Source organism: Indicator indicator, chromosome 4, assembly GCF_027791375.1.
Source record: "Indicator indicator isolate 239-I01 chromosome 4, UM_Iind_1.1, whole genome shotgun sequence".
Taxonomy (NCBI): Eukaryota; Metazoa; Chordata; class Aves; order Piciformes; family Indicatoridae; genus Indicator; species Indicator indicator.
Genome location: NC_072013.1, coordinates 13,303,071 through 13,325,705, shown reverse-complemented (window position 1 = coordinate 13,325,705; position 22,635 = coordinate 13,303,071). Strand labels below are relative to the sequence as shown.

Genomic DNA, 22,635 nt, shown 5'->3' with positions numbered 1-22,635 from the left:
GGTAGTGGTCAATGGCTGAGTGTCCAGGTGGAGATGGGTGACAAGTGGTGACCCTCAAGGCTCTGTCCTGGGAGCAGTGCTGTTCAATGTCTTCATCAATGATGTCCAGATGGAGATGGGTGACAACTCTCTGGTGAGACCTCATCTGGAGCACTGTGTCCAGTCCTGGAACCCCTATTACAGAAAGGATCTGGAGGTGCTGGAAGGTGTCCAGAGAAGGGCCATGAGGATGAGCAGAGGGCTGGAGCTGCTCTGCTCTGGAGACAGACTGAGAGAGTTGGGGCTGTTCAGTCTGGAGAAGAGAAGGCTCCCATGAGACCTTCTTGTGGCCTTCCAGGATCTGAAGGGGGCTCCAAGAAAGCTGGGGAGGGACTTTTGAGGGTGTCAGGGAGTGACAGGACTGGGGGGAATGGAGCAAAACTAGAAGTGGGGAGATTCCGATTGGATGTTAGGAAGAAGTTGTTCCCCATGAGGGTGGTGAGAGACTGGCAGAGGTTGCCCAGGGAGGTGGTGGAAGCCTCATCCCTGGAGGTTTTTGCAGCCAGGCTGGATGTGGCTGTGAGCAACCTGCTGTAGTGTGAGGTGTCCCTGGCCATGGCAGGGGGGTTGGCACTGGCTGATCCTTGAGGTCCTTTCCAACCCTAACAATTCTATGATTCTAAGTGTTGTCCCTCAAGGCTCTGTACTGGAACCACTACTGTTCAGTATCTTCATCAATGATACCAACAGTGAGATCTGAGGCATCTTCTGAGCAACCTGCTCTAGTGGAGGATGTCCCTGCTGAGTGCAGGGGAGGTGGACTGGATGACCTTTGGAGGTCCCTTCCAACCCAAACCATTCTATGTTCTGCAAAGGTTCCTAATGCCTCAGGCTTGGTGTGCCCTTAAGCAGCCTGGAGTAGGAGGAAGGATAGGGAGAATTGCTTGTGATCTGTGCTTGGGCTTTCTGGTTTGAACTTTTTATTGGAGAAGCCTTGCAGTTTATGTCACCATAGCACTCAAAATCCTCAGCCCGCAGCCTGATGGACAATGCTCTGGGAAACAGAGTGCCACTTGCTTGTCTTGCAGTCACATCCTGTGTTTCTAGAGCTGGTTCCTGTCTGAGGTTTCAGACTGGGTTAAGTGAGCCCTTGACCTACTTCAGGCTCCAGGTGTTCTTCCCAGAAAGAGTAATTGGCCATTGGAATGTGCTGTCCAGGGAGGTGGTGGAGTCACCCTCCCTGGAGGTGCTCAAAAAAAGCTTGGATGTGGCTCTCGGAGCCATGGCTTAGTTGTCAGGAGGTGTTAGGTATTAGGTAATAGGTTGAACTTGATGATCTCTGAGGGCTTTTCCAACCTGGCTGATTCTGTGATGCTGTAGTTCTGTAAAGGAGGAGCACAGAAGAATTTGGACAATTCACATTTTTAGGTTTCTGGTAGCTTCAAGAAACTCAAATTTCTGTTGCAGAAATTTGGTCAGGGTCAGAAAAGTCCATCCTGGTTTTCACAGGAGCTGCTGTGTCCTCGTGCAGTTGTGTCATGCAGACAACCAACTGCTGCAGCTCAGAGTTGTGCATCCTGCTCACAGCTTGGGGGTACCAAGACTTGCCTGCAGCACAGATAGAGTGACTGTACTCTGCTCTGCCTGCAAGTGGAGCATCTCCTGAAGAAGGCACCAGCAGGCTGAGCTGAAGTAGTTCAGCTGAGGCTACCCAAAGTGTTATACTGCAGTGGAGGGAACAATAATAAATAAAGAGGAGGGGGGGGAAATGCTTAGGAAAGTGTTTTGCTAAGATAGATGCTTATGGGGTGGCAAAAATAATCTTGTCCCCTGCCAGTGCTGAAATTCTCTCAGCTCTTATGCATCTGAGGCTCTGGCCAGCCTGATCCAGTGTGAGGTGTCCCTGCCCACGGCAGAGGGGTTGGAACTGGCTGATCCTTGTGATTCCTTCCGACCCTGACTGATTCTATGATTCTATGATCTTTGCTTTGCTGAGACCCCACCTCCAATACTGCCTCCAGTTCTGGTGTCCCCAGCAGGAGAAGGACACAGAGCTGATGGAGAGAGTCCAGAGGAGGCCACAAAGATGATCCAAGGGCTGGAGCAGCTCTGCTCTGAGGACAGGCAGAGGGAGCTGGGGGTGTTCAGCCTGGAGAAGAGAAGGCTCCAGGGGGACCTTAGAGCTGCCTTCCAACACCTGAAGGGAGCCTACAGAAAGGCTGCAGAGGGACTTTTCCTGAGGGTGTCTAGAGACAGGAGAAGGGGGAATGGTTGGAAGCTGAGGGAGAGCAGGGTTAGACTGGAGCTGAGGAAGAAGTTCTTCAGGATGAGCGTGGTGAGACTCTGGAACAGGCTGCCCAGGGAGGCTGTGGATGCCTCCTTGCTGATGGTGTTCAAGGCCAGGCTGGATGAGGCCTTGAGCAGCTGAGTCTAGGTGAGAGGTGTCTCTGCCCATGGCAGGAGGTTGGAGGAGGTGAGCTCCGAGGTCCCTTCCAACCTGAGCCATTCTGTGATCCTATGATCTGTGAAATGAGTGTAAGCAGCCCTGAGGGAGACAGGCACATGCCCTGAGGGCATCACATGTGTGCTACATAAGGTAGATCCTTCCTGTTCAGACTCATAGTCCTCAGCAGAGGTTCCTTTGTGAAAGCTCTTCTGTATCTCTGAACTCTCATCCTAATTCTGGTGGTTTTCTGGGTGCAGTTTCCCAGCAGCCATCCCCTGATGTCTTGATAAGGAGGACACACTATCAATGGATCACCAGAGCAGCCTGTTTTTCTGAATGTCCTTTCCATTTCATACAGAGATGAATTCTTAGTCCAGCTGAGCAGGAGACTTGTCCCTTCTTTCCCAGCAGTGTGGTCCCAGGGTGTTCACTGCTGCTTGTCATTTGTGTTAAAGGTACAGTCTGAAAAAAAAGGCTGCAAGCCCTAACTACAAAGGCACTTGGGACAATGAAGAGGATACTTTACCCTGGGTGAAGATTATTGGTGCCCTTTAGGATTTCCTCTGTCCAGAAGCCTTTTCAGTTCCAGCAGAGGGCATGCACTCATCAGAGCTTGCTGCATGTGGCCAGAAACACTGCTCCAAGGAGCTTCCTGAGCTGTACAGCTAAAATCAGAGATGGAAGGGACCTCCAAGGGTTGTGTGTCGTCCAGCCACTAGAGCAGGTTGCCCACAGCCTTCTCAAGCCTCACCTTAGATACCTTCCAGGGATGGGACCCCATCCACCTCCCTGGGCAGCCTGTTGCAGTGTTCCAGCACCATCCTGGTGCACAACTTGTTGCTCCCAACAAGTCCAACCTAAATCTTCTCTGCTCTCATTTCAAACCATTGTCCCTGGTCCTGTCCCTGCAGCCCTTTGCAAACAGTCCCTCTGCAGCCTTCTTTTAGCCCCCTTCAAGTCCTGGCAGGCTGCATTTCAGCTCCTCTCACGTTCTCACTGCTCCAGCGTTTGCTCTGTGCCCCTGTGCATGATGTGAATCCCCAGTGGCTTCACAGCCTCTTGCTTTGTGCTGCCTGGCAGCCTTGGGTAGAGACAAATGCAAGATCATGTCTTGACATGTCTCTGAGTTTCTAAGCGTGGAGATAAGTAGTTTGTTTGTTTGTTTATTTATTTATTTCTTGCACAGAGCACATTGTTATTCTATCCTTTGCCATACTAATAATATGATCCAGCCTTCATTCTGTTTGCTTTTCATCTCAGTACATAATTCTGGGGTAATGAAGCATGCAAGTTCCTAGGTGGTTACACAACTGTAAAGCCCACTCAGAAATGTGACAGTTAAAAAATGATATTCCATAATTGCATCAATAAGTGATCCTCCTGCTGGCAGGGATCTGCTGTGTGTGGTCTGAAACACACTTTCTTGCTTTAGATGCTGCAGTGCTGTGTCCAGCTCTGGAGCCCTCCACACAGCAAGGACATGGACCTGATGGAGAGGCTCCAGAGGAGGCCAGCAAGATGATCAGGGGCTGGAGCAGCTCTGCTGTGAGGACAGGCTGAGGGAGCTGGGGGTGTTCAGCCTGGAGAAGAGAAGGCTGCAGGCAGAGCTAAGAGCAGCCTGCCAGGACCTGAAAGGGGCTCCAAGAAGGCTGCAGAGGGACTGTTTGCAAAGGGCTGCAGGTACAGGATGAGGGACAATGGTTTGAAATTATAGCAGATTTATATTGAGATTGGATGTGAGGAACAGTCTCCTGGTGCTGGAACACCGCAACAGGTTGCCCAGGGAGGTGGTTGAGGTCTGGAGCATTCATGAAGTCATTGTGGCTCACATACAGGACCCAGCACTTGGCCTTGTTGAGTCTCATACAATTGGCCTCAGCCCATGGATCCAGCCTGGCCAGGTCCTACTGTAGAGCCTTCTGCCCTCAGGCAAATCAACATTTCTGCCGAACTTGTCATCTGCAAACTTACTGAGGGTGCCTTGATCCCCTCATGTATATCATTGGTAAAGACATTAAACACAACTGCCCCCAGCACTGAGCCCTGGAGAACACCACTGGTGACCAGACACCAGCTGGATTGAACTCCATTCCCCACCACTCTTTGGGTCCAGCCCTCAGCCGGTTCCTAGCCCAGCAAAGAGTGCTCCCATCCAGGCCATGAGCAGTCAGTTTGTCCCAGAGGATGCTGTGGGAAATGGTGCCAAAGGCTTTACTGAAGTCACAGGATTAACCAGGTTGGCAAAGACTTTCAAGATCATCCAGTCCAACCTATCACCCAGCACCATCTAATCAACTAAACCATGGCACTGAATGCCTCATCCAGTCTCTTCTTAAACACTTCCAGGAAAGGTGACTCCACCACCTCCCTGGGCAGCACATCCCAATGGCCAATCTCTGTTTCTGTGAAGAATTTCTTCCTACCATTCAGTCCAAACTTCCCCTGGCACAGCTTGAGACTGTGTCCTCTCCTTCTGCTACTGGTTGCCTGGGAGAAGAGCCCAACCCCCACCTGGCTACAACCTCCCTTCAGGTAGCTGTAGAGAGCAATGAGGTTTCCCCTGGGCCTCCCCTTCTCCAGGCTGAACACCCCCAGCTCCCTCAGCCTCTCCTCACAGGGCTTGTGTCCAGACAAACCATATCCACAGCCTCTCCCTCATCCATCTCATCACAGAAGGAGATCAAGTCAGTCAAGCAGGACCTGTCTTTGCTAAACCCATGCTGGCTGGGCTTGCCTGCTGACCTGGCTGTCCTGATGTGATTATGGTTGAACTCACTCCCATGGTCATGTTCAGCTCACAGAATGGGTATGAAATGCTCCCTGGGAGGGAACAACACAGCTGTAAGATGAGCCAAGGAGAAAAGTCCTTCTCCATCTGCAAAACCACAAGGCATGCTTCAGGGGCTTGCTTGTAGCACTGGGCCCTAGGCCAAATCAGGCTGCGTGGTAAATGACTAAATCTCCACTCAGAAGTTCATTAATGTCTTATAATTAACTACAACACCCTTACAGAATGCAGTTAGCATTCAACAGAAGGGTTCAGTGGCAGTGAGCAACACAAACCAACCCCTTGTTAATGCAGGCTGAAGCCTCCATGGTGGATTTAGACTGGAGATTGAGAAGAAATTCTTTCCAGTGAGGGTGGGGAGACACTGGAACAGGTTGCCCAGGCAGGTTGTGTGGATGCCCCCTCCCTGGAGGTGTTGAAGGCCAGATTGGGTGAGACCTTGAGCAGCCTGGGCTGGTGAGAGATGTCCCTGCCCATGGCAGATGATCTTTAAGGTCCCTTCCTACCCAACCCATTCTGTGATGCTTTGGATAAGACCACAGCCCCCTGGCCCTAGGGAAATGAATGAATGAGTGAAGCATGGGTTTCAGTACTGATGTCTAGCTCTGGCTCTGTGATGGTCCATGTGATGTGTCCTTCTATGGGATGTGCTGCTGCATGGGATTTGCTGGTCCATGGGATGTGCCCTTCCATGGGATGTGCCCTTCCCTCTGACTACACATTTTCCACTCTCTGGTCCATTTTTTTATCTAAGCCCTGTCAATGTTTTCAAGTGCCTGTAGTTGGCAGAAATCATCTTCTCTGAAGGTCTCAGTTGTCTGTGGGCCTATTTTGGAGCTTCACTCTTTGGCTGCATGTCACTATGACATATTAAAATAATGAGCAGAATTAATTTCTGTGATCCTCTTCTGGCTTGAGTGAAGCTGGGGCTAGAAGATGTTTTGGTCTGATGGGTTTCAGGAGAGCATTCAGAATGCTTTGCTTGCTTGAATGACTGTGGAAGCTCAGTGCAGTGGAACAATGATTTGTTTAACCAAGGCATTTGTTTGCATGTTATAAAGGCCACAGCTGCTGAAATGCCTTCTGCACTGTTTTGGGAGGCTCACCTCTGCACAGAGGCACCTTGAGCTCATGGCAATGAGTTGAGAACTCAGGTTTGGTCGTGGGGGAGGGGCTCGTGCTGTTGGTACACTTCAGCGTTGCACTGGACTCCCAGCTCAGCCACCACTGTGAGTGCCAACCATTGGCTCATCACTACCAGAACCCCCTTACCCCAAACCAAAGTCATCCATGAGCCAGCAATGTGCCCTTGTGGCCAAGAAGGCCAGTGGGTCTAGGGTACATTAAGAGGAGTGTGTCCAGCAGACCCAGGCTCTCCTCTCCCTCTATTCTGCCCTGCTGAGACCTCCCCTGGAATATTGCATCCAGTTCTGGACTCCCCAGTTCAGGAGGGACAGGGATCTGCTGGAGAGAGTCCAAGGGTGGGCTCCAAGGATGCTGAAGGGCCTGGAGCACTGCCTGGTGAGAAGAGACTGAGAGCCCTGGGGCTGTTCAGTCTGCAGAGGAGAGGACTGAGAGGGGATTTAATAAATGCTTATAAACATCTGAGGGCTGGGGGTCAAGAGGGAGGGGACAGGGACAGGCTCTGCTCAGTTGTGCTCTGGGATAGGACAAGGAGCAATGGATGGAAACTGCAGCACAGGAGGTTCCACCTCAACATGAGGAGGAACTTCTTCACTGTGAGGGTCCCAGAGCACTGGAACAGGCTGCCCAGAGAGGTTGTGGAGTCTCCTTCTCTGGAGACTTTCCAGCCCCATCTGGATGTGCTCCTGTGTGACCTGTGCTGGATTCTCTGGTCCTGCTCTGGCAGGAGGGCTGGACTCAATGATCCCTTCCAGCCCCTAACATCCTGTGAGCCTGTGATCAGGGTGCAGTCAAACTCTGCTCTGTCATGCATTAATATTTTCCTTTAGCAGGAAAACCTGGAGCACAAGAATGCCTTTTTCTGAATGTGGTGGCTTGAAACCACCCCCCCTCCAAACCTCCCCCCCCAACTAATTGGAGAGAATTACCCCCCCAAAATAAAATTGGTAGACTACCTCAAGTTGGGATGGAAGCAAATGAAGCTCTGTTTACAAGCAAACTACAATCTAGAAATATGAAATGCAGTGAATATGTCCAAAATATACAACATATGTACAATATGGAGAGACGTTTATGATTTATAAACCACCCAGAATGGGTCCAGGGGACCTCTTCACCTCCTCTTCCACTCCCTCCCTCCTTCCTGTTGCCTTACACAGAGATACCCAGGCAAGGCCACAGGAGAGAGAAAGTTGCAAGCAGAAGCAACAGAAGAAGAAGAGAGAGCAAGAACTGTTTGTGCCTCTGCTCTCTATTCCTATTAGCAATCCAATGAATTCTATAGACCTTATCATTATTTTCCTTTCACATCCAAGGGTAATTTATTTTACTTTCAGTCTTTGCAGTCAGGGACTAGGCTAAAGGTCCCCCTTCAAAGTGGAACCCCAGAGTGCAGCCCTTTTGTAACAGTGTGAGAGCTGAAATCCCCCTCTCACACTGACAATGACCAGGCTAGCTCAGCCTGGAAGCAAATGAAGCTGCATTTTACAGGCAAAACTACAATCTGTGATGAAATGCAATGAATATGTACAAATGTACACTCTTCACAACGTTTACCAATACGTGCAACCAACAGAAAAATACAACCAAGCCCCCTTTGGGCCCCCCAAAAGAGAGGGATCCATGCTTCTTTCCCTCCCCCCTCCCTGAGCAGGCAAAAGGGAAGAAAGCCAAGAAGCAGAGATGCTGTTAGACTTATCTTGTCAAGGTCAGTGTGTTATCTTCAGCCAGAAAGGAAGAAGAAGCAGACAGAAGCCCAGCAAGCTGAGACTGAGACACCTTGTTTTGAGTAGTGGTTCCTCAACATTTCTCTTTCTCCAATGGAAGTGCTTAGAAGAATCATTATTTTGCTTTCTTACACCCAGCAGTGATTTCTTTACATTCTTTCACTTTCTTTGCTCAAACTCTGTGAAGAAAAATTTGAAAGACAGTCTTAAAACCATCACACACCTTCTGTGCATACCTTAGGATGGCACTGGAGCCTTCCTGGTGTGGAGGAAGCTGTGCATGCGAGTGTGCACTGATGTCAGTGTGCACTGATGTCAGCAGCAGCCTGCAGAGCAGCAGCCTGCAGTTCCTTCAGAGCTTTCTATTGAGAAGCTTCATGAAGACACCATGTGCAACAAAATCCCTGTGGGATGCCCTGGAAATGGCTTAGAACAGAGAACACCAAAGCATCACAGCTCTTTCCCAAACTGCTTTAGGGCTGTAGACCTCCCTCTGCTGTTGTAGAGGAAGATTTGGGCTCCTCTTTCCAAATTCCTGCCCTAATCTGGCATGAAACCCAGATCTCATAATATTTATTTACTTGATAATATAAAATTTGCTCCTCACCCATTTCTCATACTGAAGCAGACAGCCTTAGCTTTTAGGGAAGCTGTTGATCTGGAGTAGTATTTCTGGCAGTTTTTTTTTTCCCAAGTACATTTGAATATTTTGCATATTACAGTGGAGGCTGTTGGCAATGAGTTGAGAAAGTCAGAGGCAGAGTTTTCAAAGTTCTGAGCTCATGTGTATGTCACTCATGCAGATATAATCCCTTTTTCCTCTAAACACTGCCAAGTCAGTGAAACCAAAGGCTTTACTGGGGGAGGGCACAGCTTTCTGACTAATTTCCAGTGGCATTTGTTCAATTCTCATCAGAACCAAGCTGAAAAAAAAAATTCTTCTGACCTCAGCCTTCTGATTATATTACAACAAAATGTTGGTGTTGAACTGAGGACTAAGCAAAAAAAATCTTCTGGGGTGCTTCTTTTTTTTTTTTTTTATTGTAAATCCTCACTTGAAAGCTCTTTTCCTGCATTGGAATTAGATGATGTATTAAAGGCTGCATCTGCCTGCAAACAGAAACTTTGTTCTACACACATCTCTCCTGCTCAAGCAGGACAGCCATGATCTTTGGGAGAAGATCTAAACCTACCCTCCTCCAAGCTAGAGGAGGGGAGATTCAGATTAGACATCAGGAAGAAGTTGTTCCCCATGAGGGTGGTGAGAGACTGGCAGAGGTTGCCCAGGGAGGTGGTGGAAGCCTCATCCCTGGAGGTTTTTGCAGCTGGGCTGGATGTGGCTGTGAGCAACCTGCTGTAGTGTGAGGTGTCCCTGGCCATGGCAGGGGGGTTGGAACTGGCTGAGCCTTGAGGTCCTTTCCAACCCCAAGGATCAATTCTGTGAAAACTGATTTTTCCACCTCAAGAGCAAGTTTCAGTCAGTGGAGCAATTGGAGCAGTGATGTGTCCACTGAATTCATTCTGTTTACACTTCCAGTGTTTGACAGAGAACTGCAAGAAGTCCCCTAAAGGCTGCACCTTTAGGAGGACAAACCACTGCCACCTCAGAGCCTTCCACAAAGCAGCAGTGTGGAGTGTTTGTGAACTGGGAGAAGCAGTGGAATATCCATCAGCTTCCCCAGTTATATGTGATGGAAGCTCTCCAGACTTCCCCTCTCACTTTTGGCACCTTGTGCTCTAACTTTAACTTGATTTTCATGGTTTCTTTTTTTTCCATTCCAGTGCCAACAATATGCCTAAGCAGGTAGAGGTGCGGATGCATGAAAGTCATCTCAGTCCAGTGGAGCCCAGATCCAGGAACATCTGTGTGCAGTTCTGCCAGTCCCTGCACAGGAACCTGCTCCTGACCCTCACTGTCTTTGGTAAGCTACAGCTGCTGGGCTCTCCCTTTGCTGGGTGTCTGGCTCTGCTCATGCAGTGCCTCAGACCTTCTTCTCTGTGGCTGTCAGCTGCTCCAGCTGAGCAGCTAGAGAGGAAGAGGATGCCCATGGGCATTCTGGCTTTGGTTGAGGTGTGCAGGGTGGTACTGAGGGAACAGTGGAATAGGTTGGGTGACAGAACACTAGAGCAGGCTGCCCAGGGGGGTTGTGGAGTCTCCTTCTCTGGAGATATTCAAAACCTGCCCTGGGTGATCCTGCTCTGGCAGGGGGGTTGGACTGGATGATCTTTTGAGGTCCCTTCCAATCCCTAACATTCTGTGATTCTGTGACACACCACGGGGCAAATCCACACCACTGAGAGACCTTCTCCCCCTTTACTCCACTCTGCTGAGACCACACCTGGAGCTCTGGGTCCAGTTCTGGAGCCTCTGTTCCAGGAAGGATCTGGAGGTGCTGGAAGGTGTCCAGAGAAGGGCCACAAGGATGAGCAGAGGGCTGGAGCTGCTCTGCTCTGGAGACAGACTGAGAGAGTTGGGGTTGTGCAGTCTGGAGAAGAGAAGGCTCCCAGGAGACCTTCTTGTGGCCTTCTAGGATCTGAAGGGGGCTCCAAGAAAGCTGGGGAGGGACTTTTGAGGGTGTCAGGGAGTGATAGGACTGGGGGGAATGGAACAAAACTAGAAGTGGGGAGATTCAGATTGGATGTTAGGAAGAAATTCTTTCCCATGAGGGTGGTGAGAGACTGGCAGAGGTTGCCCAGGGAGGTGGTGGAAGCCTCATCCCTGGAGGTTTTTGCAGCCAGGCTGGATGTGGCTGTGAGCAACCTGCTGTAGTGTGAGGTGTCCCTGGCCATGGCAGGGGGGTTGGACCTGGCTGAGCCTTGAGGTCCCTTCCAACCCTGACAATTCTCTGATTCTATGTTTCTTCTAGACCTGGTTTGATGTGGAGTGTGAGCTAAGTCCCTGGGCCTGTCAGATTGATGGCATTTGGTAGGACTAAATCAGAGAATCACAGAATGGGTTGGATTGGAAGGGACCTTAAAGACCACCCAGTTGCCAGGGACACCTCCCACCAGCCCAGGTTGCTCAAGTCCTCATCCAACCTGGCCTTGAACACCTCCAGGGAGGGGACACCCACAACACATTGCACAATTTTTCACTCCATGATTGAAAAAAAAAAAGAAAACAAACAAAAAAAGAAAAGACAAAATAAAGCACTTCAAATTTTCCTTTCCTTCTTTTATCTCTCCCTTCATGCTGTGCTGCTGTTAAGGTTTATCCCCCTCCCTGTAGATGTAAGCCAGCACTCCATGATCTCATCCTGAATATTGCCTCTGGCTGTAGCAGCTTCCAAATATGGAACAGTTTGACATTTTATTGTGGTTCCCTGGCCTTTTGCCTGCTTCTTTTTTCACCTAAAGCCTAACAGCCAAATGCAGCAAATTCAGAGACATCCTCTGTTTTGTTATTGTTTGAAAGACCAACTGCAGCTGGGCCTGAGCTGCAAATTTCACATCTATATTCTTCAGCCTTCAAAACCCCCACTGTTGAAGTGTTTAGACAGTGTTTGCTTGGAATCATCTTTAGAAGGAGCCTGCCGTGCTTCCAGAGAAAGTTTTAAAGGCAGATATATTTTCCATGGTGTCAAACTGATACTTTGAAGAGTCAGAGCTGCTGGAAAATGACGACCTGGGCTTTGCTCTGAGGTTTTATTACACTTGAGAATCAGGCTTGGGATCAGGAAAGCAAAGGCATCCTAGATGTAACCATAAAATGCCCATTCACAGAGACTGAGAGGGAGGAGGCTCAGGGGAGGCTTTATTGCTGTCTACAACTCCCTGAAGGGAGGTTGTAGCCAGGTGGGGGTTGGTTTCTTCTCCCAGACAACCAGCAACAGAACAAGAGGACACAGTCTCAAGCTGTGCACCTCCCATCCCTGGAGGTGTTTAAGGCCAGGCTGGATGAGGCTCTGGCCAGCCTGATCTAGTGTGAGGTGTCCCTGCCCATGGCAGGGGGGTTGGAACTGGATGCTCCTTGTGGTCCCTTCCAACCCTGACTGATTCTATGATTCTAAGTTTAGGCTTGATCTTAGAAAGAAGTTATTCCCAGACAGAGAGATTGGCCACTGGAATGGGCTGCCCAAGGAGGTGGTGGAGTCGATGTCCCTGGAGGTGTTTGAGACTGAATGAGGCTGAATGGTTGATTAGTTAGGGTTGGGTGATCAGTTGGACTTGGTGATCTTGGAGGTCTCTTCCAACCTGGCTGATTGTGTGGTTCTGTGCTTCTCTGTGTGACTGTCCTTCCCCAGCCTATGCTCTGAGAGCCTGCTGACAGAGGGGCTCAGTTGTTGTCACCATGCAAAGCCAGATACAGTGCAGGGCTGGTTTGTGGCTGCAGAAGGTTAGCACAAAGAGCAGGGTGCAGCCTGTCAAAGGGAAGGGGTAATAGAAGCGAGGACAAAGCATGGCATTTTCTTCAGCACTCTGTGCAATATTCCAGAGCAGGTAATTCCCTTCCAAAACCTCCCAAAGGAAACTGGAAACTCTTTTCCTCACAAGAACATTCCAGCTTTCCTGCGAGGTTTTGCTGATGCTCACCCTCCGAAGAGCTGGGTCCCGTCTTGGCTCTTCCCTTGGTTCTGCAAGGGCCTCATTTATGTTGCTGCACCTCTTGGTGCCTCCATTTTGCCAGCTGCAGAATGGTGCTCAGAAGGAGATCTGACTGTCCCTCAGTGTATTGCAAGGCCTGCACAGAATAAGTGAATGGCAAGCATTGTAGTTTGGAGGAGAAGCAGATCAGGACATCAGGTGTAAGCTCAGCTGGCAGAAGATTCTACAGCAGGAGCTCTTCTCCTCAATTATAGAATGACAGAATGGGTTGGGTTGGAAAAGCCCTTTAAGATCATTGAGTCCAACCAGCATCTAACTCTTCCAAGGCTGGTGCTGAGCCATGGCCCTCAGCACCACATTGTAGACATGGTACAGCCTGGAATTAAACCAGAGGGCTCAGCCTTCCACCCACTGTCTCTGTGCCAAAAATCTGCTGCCCAGGGGGAACTGTTCCTGTTCCAGGCTGTTGTGCTGGGTATTCAATGTGCACTCAGGTACATTTATTTTAGCTTCCTTCTCTTGTTTCTTCTTCTTCTTCTTCCAGGTGTCATCCTGGGTGCAGTGTGTGGGGGCCTTCTGCGGCTAGCGACGCCTATTGATCCTGACATCATCATGTTGATAGCCTTCCCAGGAGATATACTCATGAGGATGCTAAAAATGCTGATCCTCCCTTTAATTATCTCCAGTTTAATCACAGGTAAGATCTAGCTGCCATAAATACTTTAAGATGCTTGCTACAGATATCACCTGGTTTTCTTTTTGTCAGGTAGGAAGAGTAGAAGCAGAGAATCATAGAATGGTTTGGGTTGGGAGGGACCTCCAAAGGGCGTCCAGTCCAAACCCCATGCAGTCAGCAAGGACATCCTCCACTACAGCAGGTTGCTCACAGCCTTGAATATCTCCAAGCATAACACCTCAGCCACCTCCTGGACAACCTGTTGCAGTGTCCCAGCACCTTCCTGGTGCAGAACTTGTTGCTCACATCCAATCTCAATCTGCTCTGCTCTCATTTCAAACCATTGTCCCTGGTCCTGTCCCTGCAGGCCTTTGCAAACAGTCCCTCTGCAGCCTTCTTGGAGCCCCCTTCAGGTCCTGGCAGGCTGCTCTTAGGTCTGCCTGCAGCCTTCTCTTCTCCAGGCTGAACACCCCCAGCTCCCTCAGCCTGTCCTCACAGCAGAGCTGCTCCAGCCCCCTGATCATCTTGGTGGCCTCCTCTGGAGCCTCTCCATCATGTCCATGTCCTTGCTGTGTGGAGGGCTCCAGAGCTGGACACAGCACTGCAGGTGAGGTCTCAGCAGAGCAGAGGGGCAGAATCCTCTCTCCCATCTCTGGCCATGCTGCTTTGGATGCAGCCCAGGCTGCCATTGGCCTTCTGTGCTGCAAGCTCACACTGCTGCCTCCTGTCCAGCTTCTCCCCCACCAGCATCCCAAGTCCTTCTCTGCAGGGCTGCTCTCAATCTCATCATCCCCCAGCCTGGACTGATCTCTAGGATTGCCCCAACCTAGGTGCAGGACCTTGCACTGTTTCCCTCCAAATCAACAGCAGCAGACATTGTTCACACGAGGACTGGATGTAGAAGTTTCAGTAACCTATCTAGTGGTGAGTATTTCACAAGGCTAACAGTGGGCACCTGTAGGCAGTCATTGAGCTGTGCAAATGATTGATCATTATTGAACTAGGCATTGAGCCTCAATGTATTTCTTTGTTTCTTACAATCAAATCACCTGCAGGACTGTCTGGTTTGGATGCTAAAGCAAGTGGCCGGTTGGGTACACGAGCCATGATCTACTACATGTCCACCACCATCATTGCTGCTGTGCTGGGAGTGATTCTGGTCTTAGCCATCCATCCAGGGAATCCAAAACTCAAGAAACAGCTTGGCCAAGGGAAGAAGAATGATGAAGTATCCAGTCTGGATGCTTTTCTGGACCTGATCCGAAACCTGTTCCCTGAAAATCTAGTCCAAGCATGCTTTCAGCAGGTAAATCCTTCTGCTCCTTGGCAGTGCTTCAACTTTTGCTTACCAGAAATGTCTGCAGTTAATGCCATTGTTTAGGTGAATGCCAGCAAAGAGGAATACAAGTCTTGCTTGTTGCACAGGGAAATGAAGGAGTATTCTTTGGAGCTGCTTTGGTTTGTGTTGGAGTTGTGATTTATATTCCTAGGGTTTGTTGCAAGAAGCTGGGTTTTGGTTATTAAGTAAGCTTAGTTTCACTTTATTTTTCTTGCAATCTGCAGCTGTGGATGCTGGCTTGGGGTTGAGCAGCTGCTGCATGATAGGGCCTTCCACCAAGCTGAGTTTGATCTTGCTTGTCAGTTCCAGAGCTGATGGGTTAGCAGTGCCCTGTGTGTAATGGATGGATGCTCTGCATTCCAGCTGGTAGCCTATGTCCCCCCCAAATCCAGCCTTCCCTAACTTCTCTTGCTGCATTAGGAGCCCAGCCTAGTGGCTGGCACACCTACAGGTGCCTCTGTCAGGCCAAGTTTGAAGCAAACTGGGACAGGAAGGTGCTTGCACCATGTGTTGATTGTTTTGTAGGTAGATGACTTTGCCTAAAAAACTTTCCACCACTGCTTAATCAAAACAGCTTCACTTGGAGGGGAAAAAAACAACTGGGGAAAAAAAAATGCTTCCTGATTTCTGCTGAAGCACATTTATGCTGCCTGTGATGCTTTTCCATGCAACTAAATTGTTAGCAGTAATGCAGACCTTGTGTGGGGTGTTTTGTTGTGGGGTTTTTTTATTGTGATGGGACAGGTTTTGTGCCAAACTTGTTCTTGAATGTTCTCATGTGAAATGGGAATCTGTGGTTATGGCCAAAGAATAAAGTGAAGAGGCCATGAGGGATGGGGGGAGAGAATGGAGGGCAACCTAAGCTGCCAAAAGGGCATGGATTGCTTCACTTCTTCCATAGACTTCCACATTAAAAAAAAAGGTCTGCTCCTGAGGGGTTTGGAGAGAGGACATTCTTAGTACTGCCAAACCCTCCTGGGGATGTCAGCCCTGTCAGCAGCTAAAGATCACATGGGATGAGAAGTGGATGTTTGCAGAGTTGAGTTGAGGGGAGAGCAGGGTGCTGAGGGTTTTTCCTTTCCCTTCTCTGAGCTGTGGAAGAGAGGAGTAGTCAATTTCTGGCCAGTTGAAAGTGGTCAAAGATCTTTCCATCATGTTGATGTTTCCATCAACAAAGGGATGGAAAGGAGGAGAAATAGGAATGAAGTTACCTGTGTCAGATGGCTTTCTTGGAGCCTTTACATGACTTTTTTTTCTCTCTGTGTTCAGGGTGCTTCACTGGTTAGGAGTCACCAATTGCATTGATTGTTTGGGGTTTTTTTAATACCTAAGTCAAAAAAGGTAGTGAGTTTTGTGGCTTTCCAATGTTCAGTTGTATCAGATTCCAAACTAACTGCCAGTGACAGCCTCTGCCACAAAGCCACCTTTCACTTGCACATTCTCCTTTCCTGATGGAACTTAGTGCCTTCTGCCTGCCTTTAACTCCTAAGGATTTAGGGCTCTACTCACCTCTCTCCTTAGGAGGAAAACTAACTCTTCTTAATAGTGTCAACATTTGGTTTCTCTTCCTTCATTTTCTATGGACTCCTTCCATGACCGTTCAGTGTTTGCAGGTTGCATTAGGAGGAAACCATTTTTTGCAGGAATTCTGTGAAGGGTGGTTTGTGAAGGGTGCCCAGGAGCTGGAGTGAGTAGCCATGGGCTGTGGGGCAGGTTGACAGGCAGAAAGCAGTGAAAGGGGTCACTTGTGATGTGCAGACTGAACTCTGAACCCCTGGGGGATTTTGATGTCTCTTGAATTTTTGTGTGGTCCACAGGAAAGTCTTCATTTCTACTGAGAACAGCTATTGCAGCAGGGACTCAGGATGCAATGTGCCATGAAAGAGGAGGGGCATGGCATCTCAAAATAGGACTGTGACATTTGTGTGGTTCTGAATGATGATGGTGATACAATGGCTGAGATTGGAAGGGTCTTCAGAGCTCATCTCCTCCAACCTCCTGCCATGGGCAGGGACACCTCTCAACTAGACTCAGCTGCTCAAGGCTTCATCCAACCTGGCCTTGAACATCACCAGGGAAGAGGCATCCACAACCTCCCTGGGCAGCCTGTTCCAGAGTCTCACCACCCTCATCCTGAAGAACTTCTTCCTCAGCTCCAGGCTAACCCTGCCCTCCCTCACCTTCAAACTCTTCCCCCTTGTCCTGTGTCTGGAAACCCTCATTGTGATGGTTTGAAACTGTCTTTTTAATTTTTCCTTGCTCACACTGACACACTCAGGAAAAGTCCCTCTGCAGCCTTCCTGTAGGATCCCTTCAGCTGTTAGAAGGCAGCTCTAAGGTCCCTCTGGAGCCTTCTCTTCTCCAAGCTGAACACCCCCAGCTCCCTCAGCCTGTCCTCAGAGCAGAGCTGCTCCAGCCCTTGGATCATCTTTGTGGCCTCCTCTGGACTCTCTCCAACAGCTCTGTGTCTTTCTCATGCTGGGGACACCAGAGCTGGAGGCAGGATTGGAGGTGAGGTCTCAGCAGAGCAAAGATCATAGAATCATAGAATCAGTCAGGGTTGGAAGGGACCACAAGGCTCATCCAGTTCCAACCCCCCTGGTGTCTTCTGGCCTCAGATGTTGTTGTCAGAATCTAAACCATGTCAGGCTCGGCTTTTTTGGTGCCTGTGCAAAGAAAGGCTGAGGACCTTTGACTTGAGTGCCTGCAGTGGAATTAAGTGCCTGCAGTGGAATTTGTGATTGTGTGGAGTCTAATGTTTCAAGTTCAAATTCTGGGCTTTTGTTTTCACGTTCTGGGTAACTCATATAAACAACAAACAAACGAACGAACAACTGTGCCAGCAAACATCCCTCAGATAAAATTTAAGTCTGAGAAAGATGCTTCAAGACAGCTGAAGAGTTTCTTACACAGAGCTCTGCAGGTTTTCTGCCTGCATCCCCCTCTCTAGACTTAGCAGGTTCTGAAAGGCAGAAGCTGTATGGGTTGAAAAGCCACGGCTCAAAGCTGGCTCACCGTCCACAGTCCTGCCATGTGTGTCTCCTCAGCCAAGAGGTGCAAATGCTCTGTGCAAGGCTGATGCATCCTTTCTGAGGCCTTGCTCAAAGGTGTTTCTAGGAACCAGGAAACAGGGAGCAGGTGGCAAACCGTGGCAAAACACTGAGAGCTCCCTGGCAATTTCATCTGTTACAGAGCCACGATGAAGCAGGAAAAGCTCAGGGTGTGAAGTGGGAGGAAAGCTTCCCTTCTAACAGCAGCAAGTCACAAATCTCTTTTTCCACTCCCTCCTCTCTTTTTTTTTTATGCCTAGCTGTAAACTCAAGCCCATTTCCTCCCCTACCATTCCTTTCTAGCTTTGACTTGATGCTGCTTTTCAACTGCCAGGAGGGGTGATGCTGATGTCTCCTTCACTGAGGTGGTCAGATTTGCTGGAGCACCATCTGGCAGCTCTGATACCTTAGTGCAATATGGTTAATGAGAGAGCTCAGGGCACAGAGTGGCTTCCACTCAGAGCTCTTGCAGTCACCAAGCACAATGGAGAGGTACCAAGTGTTGGATTCAAGTTCACTATCAAACAGTACCAACACAAGCCCTGTGAGGAGAGGCTGAGGGAGCTGGGGGTGTTTAGCCTGGAGAAAAGGAGGCTCAGGGGAGACCTCATTGCTGTCTACAACTGCCTGAAGGGAGGTTGTAGCCAGGTGGGGGTTGGGCTCTTCTCCCAGGCAACCAGCACCAGAACAAGAGGACACAGTCTCAAGCTGTGCAGGGAGAAGTTTAGGCTTGACCTTAGAAAGAAGTTCTTCCCAGAAAGAGAGATTGGTCATTGGAATGTGCTGCCCAGGGAGGTGGTGGGGTCCATGGCCCTGGAGGTGTTTAAAAAGGACTGGATGAGACACTTAGTGCCATGGTCTGGTTGATTAGTTAGGGTTGGGTGATCAGTTGGACTTGATGACCTTGGAGGTCTCTTCCAACCTGGTTGATTCTGTGCTAAAATTCTGTGCTAAACCTGAGCTGGGTGGCCCATCCTGAAGGGCAAGCCTGAAGTGCAGAGCTGCTGTTGTGGCTGATCTGAGGAGCAGCTGCCTGTTGGTGCTGAACAAATGGCATTGCCAGGTGAGGTACAATTGGTAAAGCAGCACTTGGGAAGCATCTGGACAAAGGGGCCACCTGTAACATGAGGGAGGCATCCTTGGTGGGGAGGAGCAAGTATTTGCCATGCCTTTCACACTAGAGTCGTGAGGAAGACTCCCAGGACTTTGTGACGCTTGGAACTGTTGAGAAACAAACTTATTTTTGGAAGAGGGGCTAAGAGGTTGTGGAATGCATGCCAAATCTTTTAAAAATATAGTTCCCTGGAATTTCATGTGGAGATTGCTTTTACTAGGGATGTAATTCTGCCTCTGGGCTCAGCACTGGTGAGGTCTCACCTTGAGGACTGTCTGCAGCTCTGGGCCCCTCACTTCAGGAAGGATTTGAGGTGCTGGAGCAGGTCCAGAGGAGAGCAATGAGACTGCTGAGGGGGCTGGAGGGAAAGTCTGATGGGGAAAGGCTGAGGGAGCTGGGGGTGTTCAGCCTGGAGAAGAGGAGACTTAGAGGGGACCTTAGCACTCTCTACAACTACCTAGTCAGGTGGGGGTCAGGCTCTTCTCCAAGGCAACCAGTGACAGGACAAGAGGGCATGGCCTGAAGCTGTGCCAGGGGAGGGTTAGGTTGGATATTAGGAAGCACTTCCTCACAGAGAGGCTGATTGGGCACTGGGATGGACTGCCCAGGGAGGTGGTGGAGTCACCATCACTGGAGGTCTCTAAGAAAAGCTTGGCTGTGGCACTTGGTGGCATGGGTTAGCTGATGTCAGGTGATGGGCTGGACTGGATGATCTCAGAGGTCTTGTCCAGCCTCAGTAATTCTGCGATTTTGTGATTACTTCCTATTCCTTGCTCTCCCACATGGGTTATATTCACTCTGTTTCTATTGTTCTTCCTCCCTTTTTGTTTACCTTCAGATCCAAACTGTCACCAAGAAGGTACTGGTGCCACCCCCCGTGGAGGAGCCACCCAATGTCACTGACTCTGCTTTTGCCCTGCTGAACGAGACGGTGCGTGAGGCACCAGAAGCCCAGCTGGTGATTAAGAAAGGCCTGGAGTTTAAGGATGGCATGAACGTGCTGGGTAGGAAACCTTTCTGCCTGTCAGATGTGTGTGTGTCCTGCCTGTGTGACAAGCTTTAGGCTGGGACTGGTGAGCCAGTGCTGGCTGATCTGCTCTCCAGTGGAAGTTTAGTCTCCCCAGGTTAATGGGCAAGAGCCATCGCCTGCTGCCTGCTCACTGGTGTCTGAGATGAGAATCTCACCTGCTTACTGGAAATCTGTGTGGTGGGTTGCAAATTCCCAACATTAGATTGCCAGGCCAGCTCAGTTGGAAGCAAATGAAGCTGTTATTGACAAGCAAAACTACAATCTAAAATGAAGTGCAATGAGTATGTACAAAACACACAATATTTACAGGTGTTTACAATTGATAAGCAGCACAAGAACCCACCTGGGCAAAACCAGGGCAGCTACCAACAGCTCCTCCACTCCCTGCCCCATTCCCTCTACCCCCCTGTACACAAAAGGGACAAGAGAAAGAGCAGGGAGTTGTTTGTTAAGATACTCAGCCACAACAAAGAACACAGCCAAGGTCAGCAAAGCCAAGCCAAATGCCCCTCTACTCAGCTCTGGTGAGATCCCACCTGGAGTACTGCATCCAGTTCTGGAGCCCCTATTACAAGAGGGATATGGACATGCTGGAAGGTGTCCAGAGAAGGGCCACCAGGATGAGCAGAGGGCTGGAGCACCTCTCCTATGAGGACAGACTGAAAGAGTTGGGGCTGTTCAGTCTGGAGAAGAGAAGGCTCTGAGGTGACCTTATTGTGGCTTTCCAGTATCTGAAGGGGGCTACAAGAAAGCTGGGGAGGGACTTTTTAGGATGTCAGGTAGTGATAGGGCTGGGGGGAATGGAATAAAGCTGGAAGTGGGGAGATTCAGGCTGGACATAAGGAAGAAGTTCTCCCCCATGAGAGTGGCGAGAGCCTGGAATGGGTTGTCCAGGGAGGTGGTTGAGGCTCCATCCCTGGAGGTGTTTAAGGCCAGGCTGAATGAGGCTCTGGCCAGCCTGATCTAGTGTGAGGTGTCCCTGCCCATGGCAGGGGGGTTGGAACTGGATGATCCTTGTGGTCCCTTCCAACCCTGACTGATTCTATGATTCTATGATCTCCTAGAGTGAGGAAGCTGAAAAAAAAGAGAAAGAAAGTTAGTCTCAACCAACTTTGTTGGTATTCTATCCAAGTTTAGGACTTATCATTACTTTCCTTTTTACATCCAATGGTAATTTCTTTACATTCTACCACTTTCTGTTCAAGATCTGTGGAAAGTTCTCAAGGCACAGTCTGAAACCACCACAGTCCAACTGCAGCAGAGGAGCCAGGGCATCAGTCTGCCTTGCCAGCTCTGCTGCTGTTAGCTGCAGCACCCTGGGAGGTACCCACACCACCCTCTCGACCTAGAAGCAGCCTCCTTAGGTTGCTCCTGACAGGTACTGGCAAAACACTGAGGGAAAGCTTCAGGAGGCAGTGCTTTACCCACCCCCTGAGGAATTTGAGCTGGGCTGTTCCCAGTCCTGGGGCACACTGAACTGGAGAGCCTGCAGTGAGAGGTGGGGTGTGAGCTGCACCACCCAAAAGATCCCGGAAAGCCCTGACACATCTCTGACTCACAGCTCCCTCCTCCTCTCGTTTTGGCTGCTGACCTTTACCAGCTGTCATGCCATCCTGTCTGGACAAGCCAGTAAATGGGGGTGGCAGGAAGGCTTTGCCTATCTCCCACCCCTTCCTGAAGCACTTGTTCAGGCTGGGGCAGGGGGCACGGAACCGCTTCCCACAGCACCTCTGTCTTCTCCTCTGTGCCAGGCACTCAGCCCAGGCAGGAGTGCTCCCACTTCACCTTCTTTCTTTCTGCATGTGGGTGAAGTCAGTCCCAAATTAAGCCCTCAGTTTGTACCTACACTGGCAGATTCATATGCTTGGCACCAGGCTTGGTAGGCTTCGATCATGGTTGGACTCCATGATTCTCCAACCCAAAGCTTCAAGGCACAGCCTGAAACCACCACAATCCATCTGCAGCATAGGAGCCAGGGAATCAGTCTGCCTTGCCAGCTCTGCTGCTGTTAACTGCAGCACTCTGGGAGGTACCCACAACACCCTCTCGACCTAGAAGTAGCCTCCTTAGGCTGCTCCTGGCAGGTACTGGCAAAACACTGAGGGAGAGCTTCAGGAGGCAGTGCTTTACCCACCCCCCTGAGGAATCTGAGCTGGGTTGTTCCCAATAGGAGTCCCAGTAGGAGTGCTCCCACTTCACCTTCTTTCTTTCTGCATGTGGGTGAAGTCAGTCCCACATTAAGCCCTCAGTTTGTACCCTCACTGGCATGCCTGCACTGGCAGGTTCCTATGCTCAGCACAAGGCTTGGTAGGCTTAGATCATGGTTGGACTCCATGATCTTAAAGGTCTTTTCCAACCTGAAGCATCCTGTTGGTCTGTGATCTGTGGCAGCTGGGCTGAAGCTGTCACCCATGTTCATAGATGCCACCCTCAAAGTGGGACAGGATGTGGCAGCACCTATGCCACTGCTTCATCTGACCAGGAGGCCAGCCCTTTCCAGGGGCAAATGGCCCCTTACAGGCTCCTCACAGCTGCTGACACAGTGGCTGCTTTGCCTGCAGAGCTTCTCCAGCACTTGTGGGGTTGGTTGGCAGTGGCTGCAGCACCGGGAAAAGCTGCCCAGAGAGGATTTGTTTCCCTGGGAAGCAGCCTGCCCTGCAAGAGCCAGGAGCCACTGTGCTCTGCCTGCCTCCACAGCTCCTTCTCCTCCCGTTCAGCACCTGTGGGCAGAGGAGCTGCTTGCTTTCAGAGCTGCAAACTGGCATTTGGCACCCTGTGAGGCAGCAGCTCTCTGCTTG

At 50.0% G+C, this 22,635-nt stretch overlaps 1 protein-coding gene across 1 annotated transcript in view; it reads left to right on the top strand.

Moving 5' to 3' along the window:
* Positions 1 to 741: 741 nt before the first annotated feature.
* Positions 742 to 22,635, top strand: part of SLC1A2 (solute carrier family 1 member 2) — a 53,759-nt gene continuing 31,865 nt past the window's right edge. The window contains exons 1-5 of the mRNA XM_054400046.1: positions 742 to 758; positions 9,866 to 10,005; positions 13,173 to 13,325; positions 14,360 to 14,610; positions 19,646 to 19,811. Coding sequence (XP_054256021.1) covers positions 9,876 to 10,005; positions 13,173 to 13,325; positions 14,360 to 14,610; positions 19,646 to 19,811 — 700 coding nt within the window. The 5' untranslated portion in view covers positions 742 to 758; positions 9,866 to 9,875. The remainder of the gene's footprint in view (positions 759 to 9,865; positions 10,006 to 13,172; positions 13,326 to 14,359; positions 14,611 to 19,645; positions 19,812 to 22,635) is intronic.